Source organism: Phytophthora parasitica, assembly GCF_000247585.1.
Source record: "Phytophthora parasitica INRA-310 unplaced genomic scaffold supercont2.55, whole genome shotgun sequence".
Lineage (NCBI taxonomy): Eukaryota > Oomycota > Peronosporomycetes > Peronosporales > Peronosporaceae > Phytophthora > Phytophthora nicotianae.
The window spans coordinates 393,708-404,710 of NW_008649041.1; the positions used below are offsets into that span (position 1 = coordinate 393,708).

An 11,003-nucleotide genomic window follows, 5' to 3' on the forward strand; every position below is an offset into this window, starting at 1 on the left:
CTACCCAACAACACGTTACTTGGGCAGTGGGTTGGCCCATTCCAAGTGGTGGCAGAACGGGCACACTCTTTCCAGATTCGACACCTCGTTACTGGAGCTGAGTATGAAGCCCATGCTACCAGGCTCAAGTACTACGTGGACTCAGCTCTAAGTGTGACGGAGGAGATACTGGAGTTCGTGGCAGGACAAGGAATGATCATGACAGTCAAGTACATTACCGATCACCAGTATAACGATACTTTGCAGCGCTGGAACCTGAAGGTGTCGTGGACCGGTCAACAGAGTATCGAGGATTCGTGGGAGAGCGTGGATGAGTTACTGAAGGATGTTCCTGTCTTAGTGCGGGAGTATGTGGAGAAGTCCAGCAGCGACCTACTTCGAGCCTAGCTCAACTAACCTGACGACAGCGACCTTTGGGAGGCGATGTTGGGCGTCAGCTACTGTTGAGTCAAGCTGCTGTCGCCGTGGTTGATCATGGCAATGATCTCGACGAGTTGTGACGCGCTTCGCCTCGCAACTTCCGTGGATGTGACTGGATAAAGACACGCCGACGCTGCACGCGTCGGCACGAAGACATTGAACCCCGACACGGACTCGACAAAAGCTACATGGACAAACAGGATTCCTGTTTACGGCGCTAGCTGGGCGCCTGTGGACTTTACATTTACGGCGCTGCTCAGGAGGCAGCGCTGGCTACATAAGAGGAGGCTAGGAGAGGACAAAGAGGTCGGTTAGTTAGTCTCTAGTTAATTCTCTTTAATCAACTTGCCTTGCAAGCAACATCCCGGGTTCTCGCGACAACTATACCGCCAGCAAAATCTTACCCTTCGGTGAGCTATATTGATCTCTTCGGCACCAGTTCCTCTAGATAACCAACTCCACCTCAAAGTTACAAAATGGCAGTGAACGACAGATTCGTGAACCCCACAAGTAGCGAAGAAGAAGACGACAAGGGTTTCAGCTGCAGATACTACGAAGTCTTACGAGTGATGTTCGGCGTCATCTAAAACGAGCGCAAGTGATATGAATCTGGTATAAAACCACCGAAAACAACCAAATTGTTATCGCTGGAGCTGTTGCGGTATTTTTCTGGTCTCAAAAACTAATTTCAACTCGCTGTCAAATGAAGATTGCGTCGACAAATGTTGCTTTGACAAACGCCAAGTGCAACTGTTGACCAAATGTTTCAAATTCGACTCTATCCGAACTCGAGAACGTACAGCAGCCAACAGGATAGAACACCTATGTATGGTTTTATATAAATTCGCGGTACCAGTGCGATGGTCGGATTTGGAATTTTTCTTTGGTCGTAAGTCAAGTGGACTCTCGAATTTTGTCTTGCACGTCCTGGACTATCTAGATCGCCAATGCAATGATCTTATCTACTTCAACCATGAACATGTGGCTCAAAACTTACAATTTTACGCTGATGCTGTATTTGACGCTGGTGGGTTAATACAGAATGTATGGGCTTTTGTGGACGGAATTGTTAGGGGGATTTGTCGCCCAAAACCACGAAAGTTCTTCGAGATGGAAAATATCGCAGTCAGAAAGCTGTATATAACGGCCACAAGCGCAAACATGCCCTCAAATACCAGACTATATCTACTCCTGTTTGATTATTTGCTCATCTTTATGGTCCCTTTCCGGGAGGAAATCATGACATCAAACTGTTCAAGGAATCTGGAATTGCCTAAGTCATTAACAACGATAATCTTTTAAAAAATTATCGCATTTTTGGAGATCAAGCTTATGGAAACGACGGTGTCTTAGTCAGCCCTTTTGCAGGAGCTGTTGGAAATCTTACGATCGACCAAAGTCGTGTCAGCAAAAGCATGAGTAAGTTTCGAGTTTCGGTTGAATAGGGCTATGGACAAGTTTCTATTTATTGGACAGCTCTGAATTTCAAGCGTCAGGCTCGCCCAGGTACTCAACCAGTTGGATCAATGTACCGCGTTGGAGTTCTTCTGACAAATTGCCTAACTTGTGCCAACGGTGGAAATACAATCAGCGACTACTTTGGATTATCACCACCAAGCTTAAATCAGTACTTAATGCATTGCAAAATAAAGGCTTCTCTTTCATAGTTTTGTCTTTCTAGTTATTTTATTGTCCTGTTCACTATGCATTGAGTTTTTGTTTTGCAAACCTATGATCTTTCTCTCTTATCCATTACAAATCCTATTCAGTTTTCGATGCGTTGGCGAAAACCTCAACGCATTTCAAAATGAGCTGCCGATTGCGCTCTTCGGCCTCCTCGCGGCCCCGATGAAGACGCTCTTCTGCTCCCTCACGAGCTAACTCGAGCTCACGCCTCTCCGGATTTTGCTGCGAAAGGCTTTTGCAGTAAAGCCTCACGCATTAGTTCTTTATCGTTCCCTTCTGAAAAACGAAACACCATCTCTTTTGCTAAGTCTTCGCTTTGCTCTCTCTAAATTGAGTGTGGTTCAGATGGAAGAAGCTGGAACTTCGGACAGTTGTGCTAAATATATCTCCTAGGAGTTGTGGATTGTTTTAGCGGTAACAGTTGGCGATGAACCCACTCAGTTGTGTTAAAGACCTCTAATGTTATTCGGCGAATTGGTGACCTTGCCACTTTAGTAACCCCTTGTCTTGATCAAAGTATTTCTGGTTCACGAGAAAGGGTGTTATGGGGAGAACGTTCTGTCGTTGATCACTATTAGTGGCATTCAATTCTGCTGCAGCAACTTTTTTTTTTCTTGCAGCAGGTCACATTTTGTTTCCAGCTCCATAAACTTCTTGGCGATCTGCAACAAAACTGATGCTCGTCCAGCTGCAAGATTTTTTCGAAAGGATGACACCGAAGAGGAAGACAACAGCTCAACCGGGGGTGAATCAAATGCTAATTCTACTACAGTGTCACAGGCAAGCGGTCGATCTTCCACGTCAACATCAATAGTGCAAATACCCTCAAAGAAACGGCGGCGCAGAACCAATGACAATGAACCCTCTCCTTTAGTGGTATTGAAACGGGCTCAGCTGACGCAGAACCGCGAACTACAGCTAATGGGGTTAGAAGTGCGTATGCGGCAAGTCAGCTTGCATGAAAGAGAGATGGAAGCTCGGCAATTACAGCTACAAAACGAGAAATAGTTAGTTGCTGCAGCAGAATTGAATATCGCTAATAAAACCTGTTTACCATTATAATTGGCTAATAAAGAGGGCTGTTAAACTGACCAGGGCTACGAAAACTGACCATTTCCTTAAGGTGGAGCAGCCTTCGACTGAGCGCCAAGTACATGTGCTACGTAGAATAATTATTCCATACAGATTGCTTTCTTTACACTAAATCCACATTGTTGTGGACTATTTGTTGATATTTCTATTTTTGAAGAACATAAATTTCCTAAATACTGGGTACTCCGCTTTACTTTACTGTGAATTCACTTTAGTTCTATTCAACGAGTCTTCCACATACTACTTATTTCGAGAACCTGTGCTGCACCAGCTACATTGCCGATCGTACTTAAGCAACCAATACTCTACCAATGTCATTTCCTGTTGTGCGCGATTGGAGTGCGATTCATTCAAAGAACCGCGGATGGAAATTTCGAGTAGACCGCACAGTTCACTACCGCCACTTTGGATTGGCACAGGTGTAGTAATAGGAATTGCCATCGTGGTGAGTGGACTGAAGTATGTTGCGTGACACATTAACTCTCTACATGTTTTTTTTTTAATTTACCTTATTGAAAGCTCAGATATACTAGGCTCGAAATGTTGATGTTAAGCACGGCCATCATCATGAACACGACTCCTAAAAAGGCGCTGCGGCTTTCGATCCGCGCGAAGTCAATCCCCGTTGCCATCTCCACCACGACACACACGTAGTCAACGAAGATTTCTACCACAAACTGGAAACCGAGCATACCTACTTGATTAAACCGCCACATTGCTTTATCTCCCGGACTCATCACAGCCCCAGTATCAAGCTGCAATGACGGGTAAAAAGGGTGTCCAGACCACCAGAAAATGATCGATTGAGAGCACCCAATGGCGATATACTCTGCATACATATCAGCAGTCAATTCAGCGGTGTGATAAGAAACAATCTGTCGTTTCCACAGAGCAAATTCCAGCTTCAAAGCAGACTCAGAACGCCCTTCTGATTGTTTACAATTAGCTGACAGTTCCAGTACTTTTGCTTCAAGGGTAGATGCTCGACGTCTAATAGAACGCGCAACATAAGCAGCTTTCCCAGCACGAAGACATAATTCAGCGACGGCCATAGCAAGCGTCCCCGCTACAAGAAACGAATTCGTTTGGGTGCCTAGTAGCACGATTCGTGATTGAGTATCAATTACTACTGTCGGTAGTCCCACGAGAAGACACATATGGCGGATCCCTTGAATTTTTTTCTTAAGGATATAGTGTCTTGCAGCTTCTTGAATCAAAAGTTTCATGGTAATCCCAAGCATTGTGAAGCTCATAATAACAAATGTGCCTTGATTTAGCACGCCGTACCATGACACAATATGAACAAACCCACCGCCTATTGCCATTAGGATCGTAATAGGGAATTGTGCTATGTACTCGCGCCAGAAGCTTGATGATCGAGTCCTGCTTGCTCTTCGTGTCCGAGAAATAGATGACAAGTTACCAGTAGAACCGAAAAGTTTATGTAACGCACCTCGTCGACTTTGATCGTGATTGGCCTCTTCATAGTAAATTTGTCTCGCTACGATCGCGATACCAGCTGTGAATATCATATTGAACAAGACCCCGATGTAAAAGTGAAGTTTGTACTGCAGAAGGTAATTCATCAGTGATGTATTCTGGACGAGCAGACCAGTGCCAATCATGCCACTTAATGATACGAGAAAGTACGGGAATGTACCCTTGATGAGCTTTTTCAAGCAAAAATACAGACTGGGTTTGTAGTCTGGAAGCTCACGAAAGCGCTGGGTCATCATCGAAGGTAAATAAGCTGCCGTCATCTTGATAGCGTGTACTATTGCAGTCCAAACCAACGTGGCCATGAGAAATTCCTGTCGAGATTGCTGTGCGGAAGACTTGGACGAGAAAATATTCCCCGAGTAGAAACATCCATTCGCCAATACTGCGGCAATGACACAACCGATTGTGTTGCGAAACATGAGTAATTGGAGTCTGGCTGCTGGCTTCCATTGCAGTTGGAGACGTAATTGCCTGATGTGGTCCAGTAGCTGCTTTTTTTCGGGTTGAGTGACCAGATCTATCGATGATTTAGAGATGATCGCATCTCGCACGGTTTGATCCGGAGCGACAGAAGCGGAGAAGGACGGACGGAGTGGAATGACAGGAGAGGAGAAGGACGGACGAAGTGGAGCGATGCGAGAACTCGCGAGTCTTGGAGCCGGGAGTATGTCCGACATGATCGGTGGTTCAACGTGGAAAGTAACGTGGGTCCATGTTAAGCTTTTTTTTTTACTTGAATTTTTTTTTCTACTCGAAATAGATTAGATTAAAATATTACCATAATGACCTAAAAATAATAAATTTCAAGAATTTAACAGTAGAAATAGTGATGTCTAACCTAGATAAACGCCACTGGATATGTTGATATTGATGACAGCCATCGTCATGAACAGAGCTCCTAAAAATGTACTGAGGCCTTCGATTCGATCAAACTCGATGCCTGCTGCCATCTCCATAACGATACACACATAGTCGACGAAGACTTCTACGAGACACTGAAATCCGAGCATAGCCACCTGATTAAAGAGAAACCTTGAGGCGTCAAGCTCTGACATTGCATCCACACGCATCGCCGGATACAAGGGGTGTCCAAGCCACCAGAATACAATCGACTGAGAACAGCCGATAGCAATATGCTCCGCGTACATATCGGCCGTCACTTCTGCTGTGTGGTAAGAAATAACTTGTTTTCTCCAAAATTCAAATTCCAGCTTCAAAGTTGCAGTCGAAGATACTCGTTCTGCTGATTTCTGTCGTGAATGTGAAATTTCGTGTAACTTTTTATCTAGAGCTCTCGATCGACGACGAGTTGTCCACACGACAAAAGCAGCTTTTGCAGCTCGAAGAGAAACCTCAGCGATAGCCAAAGCGAAAGTCCCCGTCACAAGAACTGCATTTGTTTGAGTGCCAAGTAGAATAATTCGAGACTGGGTGTCAATCAACACGGTCGGGATGCCCACAAGAAGGCACATGATTCGAGTACTGCGAATTTTCTTCTTGAGAACGTAAAGCCTCGCAACTTCTTGAAGTATAAGCTTGAGCACGATACCAAAGACCGCAAAGGTCATCACGGAGGCCTGTTCTCCAGCATGTTGCCACCACATTAGGACAATATGGACGTATCCTCCGGCGATAACGATAGTAAGAGCATTAGGGAGATGATTCCGATACTCGCGCCAATAACTTGGCGTGTGGTACTTTGGTGGTCTGTAAGCTTTCGATCGAGTTGTAGAGCTGTGTTTACTCTGGGCAGAGCGACGATCTCGACCTTGGTAAGTCTCTTCGTAGTATATCCGTCTCACTGCGAACATGAGGCCAGCTGTGAAGGTGAGGTTGTTCACCACGGCGAGATAGAAGTGCATTTTGAATCGGAAATATTCGTGCATCAGCCGTGTATGTTGCACGAGTATACCCACTGCGATCATTCCAGAAAGTGATGCTGCAAACGCGATGTAAGACTTTTTCATCAACTTGCTTGCACAAAACCAGAAACTTGGTCGTTTGTTGGGATATTTGATGAATTTCTGGGTCATCAGTATTGGTACGTGGGCGATTAACATGATAACAGCATAAGTGATGGCCATCCAGACCAACATAGCCGTCGTGAACTCTTTTAGTGACTGATCCACCGACGACTTGAACGTAAAGACGTTGCCTACGTAGAAGGCGCCGTTGGCCACGCCAGCGCAGAAACAACATACGACGGTGTTGCGTACTACTAGAATTTGCATCTTGAACGCGCTGGCCCATTGTAATCGAAGCCGTAATTGACTGCTGGTATGTTGCAGCTTCTGGTCTACTGGTCGAGGTAAGAAAATGTCAGCGATAGTCGGACTGGAGCCTGGAATGGGGTCGGGACAGACACCAGTAAATGATCGAGAAGTGGCAGCAAGGGGAGACACTCGAGGACTCGGTAGTATCGAGAAATGTGGTGGTAACACTGACGATAACGGAGGTCCTCGTGCGTCCATCGCAGCAATACTTTCTATGACAACTTCAACTAAAATAGTTATCGTACTTAGAGAAGCATCTACACCACACAATGTTTACAGCAACTACAAAAATGTACATTCCGTTGAATTATATCTTCCAATCTATGCAGCATAGTAATCGGAATATGCGATTTAGGTCGAGTATTGGTTGGTGCTCCAGCCAACCAGCCCAATCGACGTCGCACCTCAATCGCCAGTACTTCTCCAAAAGCTCCAAAACAACAAGCTAAGATGGTGCGTCCGAGTGTAATTGCCTGATCGTAACCCTCGCAATACTAACCCAATGGTACCGAACCCCAGGCCGGCGACAAGAGCAACAACCCGATGCGTGACATCCACGTCGACAAGTTGGTGATCAACTGCTGCGTCGGCGAGTCTGGTGACAAGCTGACCCGTGCCGCTCGTGTGCTCGAGCAGCTCACGGGCCAGAAGCCCGTGTACTCCAAGGGTAAGCTTTTTTGACCAAAGAAAAGCAAAGAACCGCCTTAACGGGCTACTTACCCGGGCCACCTGCCATCATGCGGGTGTGTCTAACCCAATTTACGGCCTTTCCGGGTGCTGGAGAGCTCTTCATGAGCCTCTGGTTCATCCCCGATCGCGCTCGTCTTTGAGTACATCGGGCCCGTGCCACACCACGCACACATCAATGATCTCGGAGGTTGGTGTCCAGTACTTTGACCGTCTCAACGGACGGCAAAGGCGCGTGTAGCCACTTTGTGGCTGTGTGGAATCTCTAAAAGGTGCCGTAATTCCAATATGCAGTATACTAACATTTACTGTGTTGTTGATCTACAGCCCGCTACACGGTCCGTACCTTCGGTATCCGTCGTAACGAAAAGATCTCGTGCCACGTGACCATCCGTGGCGAGCTCGCTCAGGAGATCCTGGACCGCGGTCTTAAGGTGAAGGAGTACGAGCTGCTGCGCAAGAACTTCTCGGAGACGGGCAACTTCGGTTTCGGTATTCAGGAGCACATTGACTTGGGCATCAAGTACGACCCGTCCACGGGCATTTACGGTATGGATTTCTTCGTCGTGCTCAAGCGCCCGGGTGCCCGTGTGGCTCGCCGTAAGATGCAGCAGTCGCGTGTGGGCCACCCGCACCGTCTGACCAAGGACGACGCCATCAACTGGTTCCAGACCAAGTTCGAGGGCATTGTGTTGGACGCCCCCCGTAACTAAGCAATTAAGGTACTTGCTTTAGGGATCCAGGCCTCTTTCGCTCTGTAATTGACGGCTAATCCAAAAATGGAGAGTTCTATACCAACACCCTTATCTTGATTAGCGATTGATTTACGGAAACGGAAACTGTAATCTGACTGTAACTGTAAGTGCTGTTTTTTACTGCATGCTTTCGTCTTCCTTAGGGTGCTTGCCCAGCCACTTAGCGACTCCGTCAGCGTCTAGCAGAATGGAGTTAACGCTGGTGGACTCGTCCACTGGCTGAGCCATCAGCGACAGGTACTTCTTGGCCATGAACACTGCCATATCCACCGACAAGTTCAGGTGCGAGTCCACAAGGAACTGTGTGATCCAGGGCGGTAACTTGGTGCGCTTATCAGCGCGGTTGTAACGCGAGTCAGCGAAGATAACAAGGCCATAGTCGGTCTTGCTTCGAAGGACTCGGCCAGCACATTGAGCGGCTTGACGTAGCGCGTCGAACGTGAGGAAATCGCCTTCACGGATCTGATGTGTATAGCGCAGATACTCTAACCGAGCCCGTAACGTATTCGATAGGGTGTACTGGAACGGGATACCGAATAGAATCACTGCACGTCCATAGTGACGGTCGAAATCGATCCCTTCTGCCACTTTACCACGCGCAACAGAGAAGAAAATAGCTCCTCGGCCACAGTCACAAGCTTTCTTGTAGTTATCCAGCGCCAGCGTCGTCTCCACGATGTCCTTGGTCTCGATAAAGAGCAGTTTACTGGTAAGTACACGCTTGAGCACACCGAGCGAGTCCCACTGCCCAATGATCTTCTCCATATAGAGATACGACGGGAAGAAGCACACCATGCCATCAGGAGTACACGCTGCCATCTCTAACAGTAGCGTACCGTAATTGCGCACCACAGAGAGATCGTCACGTAAGTCGAACTTGGTGCTCACTGGCATCTGGTCGCTACCACGCGTGATCACCAATGGACAAATACTCGAGCGATACACCGACATGGGCAGCGATTCGCGGATCACAGGGTTAAAGTTCAGCAGTCGAGGGTATAAGTCGATTGGAGACAACGTTCCGGACGTGATAACCACGCTGGAGAAGCGTTCAAACACTGGTCGGATGGCCAGCGACGCATCTAAACACGAGAGTTGCAACACAGGGTCATGCACACCTGACGCGCTATCGAACGGCTCAATAATCAGCATGAAACCCTCGGCATACGTCGCCACCAGCGTCGCGAAGTCTGCCACGTCCGTTAAAGAATTATATTCCTCCAAATTCGTCACTTCCAGTGTACGTAGCAGCGAGTTCAGTCGCGTGTAGCAGAATTTCATTGGTTTGATCTCCATATTGATCGCTTGATGCAGGTGGTGAAGGAAAGCTTGAGGTGTCTCGGATTCCACTTGACGCACACGGATGCGTTGACGCAAATACTCAATAAGGCGACGCATGAAGGCCACAAAGTGTTCGGCACGGCGGATATTACCCGGGATGGCTTCATCCAGCACATCATCCGGCAGGACCGGGTTAGCGATCATAATGTCGTTACTGGTGTCAATCCGCTGGTTCGTGGCTGGATCAGTGTAACTAGGAGCCACCACGGCGTTGCTGGACCTCAGACCTTCCACTAGTCGGCGATACTCTGCATCTAATCTCGACTTGTCGGCCTGTTTTAGCTTGTTCACTTGACTCGATAGAGTTGTCAAGTTACGGGACGCTCTATCCAATGAGCGTCGATCCAAATCGACGCTAAGCGCTTCAATGCACACATTGTCGATATTATGAGCCTCGTCGAATACCACGATACTCTCCTTCTCGAAACTCCTGGATACCAGTTGACTGACCTTCGGATCAAGCATGTACTGGTAGTTGTACACTACCACATCGGCGAATGTGACCACATATCTCGTCAGAAAATAGGGACACCAGCCTTTCTTCGCCCCAAGCTCCTTTAAGTCGTCTACAGAGTAGACTCCAGGTGGCAACACCGTGTCGTTGCTCTTCCTGGCGTCATAGTTCTCGTAGAACGAGCAGGTCTCCACCTCTCTAACCGGTTCCTCCGACATAGTGACGTCTCCATCAGCCGCAGTCTCTCGAGCCTTTGCAGCTCTGGCTCTGACCCAAGACGCCGTCATTTTCCGGCACTGGCCGTCCACATCTTCACCGTCAGCGTGAGCCATGACCCGAGGATGAACACACATGTTGCGTCTGGAGCTTAGACACACAGCTGTGACCTGTGCCTTGTCCCCGTAGTATTGCTCTCGATATTTGATGAGCTTCTTGATCTCCTCCACACATTTGGCCATCTCCGGGACAGTGCGAGTGCAGTAGATGAGCTTTCCTGCAGTTGGATGTGCGGCCTTGTACGCTAAGACTAAGGAGAGCAGAGACACCGTCTTGCCTGTGCCCGTGGGCATCTCCAACATACAGTGACCCTGTGCATCTAAAGCACGTTTCAGCTCGCGCATATACTGCAGCTGCTCCGAGTACATGCGCTCGTACGGGAAGACCACCTCCAACCCATCGATGTCGACCTTCATGGCTCGCGAGATATTGCTATATGATGTTAGTTACATGATGTTCATGTGGGTCACATCACTTTCTTGTCGTTATGATTTTCTTATGCTACATATGATTCCGTCA

At 47.6% G+C, this 11,003-nt stretch overlaps 5 protein-coding genes across 5 annotated transcripts; 2 read left to right on the top strand and 3 right to left on the bottom strand.

Moving 5' to 3' along the window:
- The first annotated feature begins 81 nt into the window (after positions 1–81).
- PPTG_15535 (hypothetical protein) lies at positions 82–802 on the top strand. The gene has a single exon (XM_008913756.1). The coding sequence runs from the start codon at positions 193–195 to the stop codon at positions 385–387; it is 195 nt and encodes a 64-aa protein (XP_008912004.1). The 5' UTR covers positions 82–192; the 3' UTR covers positions 388–802.
- A 2,905-nt stretch (positions 803–3,707) lies between these two features.
- PPTG_23896 (hypothetical protein) lies at positions 3,708–5,375 on the bottom strand (the record flags this gene model as incomplete). Its single annotated transcript, XM_008913757.1, has 2 exons — positions 3,708–4,027; positions 4,652–5,375. 2 exons carry the CDS (start codon positions 5,373–5,375, stop codon positions 3,708–3,710), a joined length of 1,044 nt encoding a protein of 347 aa, XP_008912005.1.
- A 156-nt stretch (positions 5,376–5,531) lies between these two features.
- PPTG_23897 (hypothetical protein) lies at positions 5,532–7,169 on the bottom strand (the record flags this gene model as incomplete). Its single annotated transcript, XM_008913758.1, has 1 exon — positions 5,532–7,169. The coding sequence occupies one exon, from the start codon at positions 7,167–7,169 to the stop codon at positions 5,532–5,534; it is 1,638 nt and encodes a 545-aa protein (XP_008912006.1).
- Positions 7,170–7,328: 159 nt separating this feature from the next.
- On the top strand, positions 7,329–8,461 carry PPTG_15537 (60S ribosomal protein L11). Its single transcript, XM_008913759.1, has 3 exons — positions 7,329–7,424; positions 7,491–7,638; positions 7,986–8,461. The coding sequence occupies exons 1-3, from the start codon at positions 7,422–7,424 to the stop codon at positions 8,369–8,371; spliced, it is 537 nt and encodes a 178-aa protein (XP_008912007.1). The 5' UTR covers positions 7,329–7,421; the 3' UTR covers positions 8,372–8,461.
- PPTG_15538 (hypothetical protein) lies at positions 8,439–10,926 on the bottom strand. Its single transcript, XM_008913760.1, has one exon. The coding sequence runs from the start codon at positions 10,898–10,900 to the stop codon at positions 8,531–8,533; it is 2,370 nt and encodes a 789-aa protein (XP_008912008.1). The 5' UTR covers positions 10,901–10,926; the 3' UTR covers positions 8,439–8,530.
- Between the last annotated feature and the right edge of the window lie 77 nt (positions 10,927–11,003).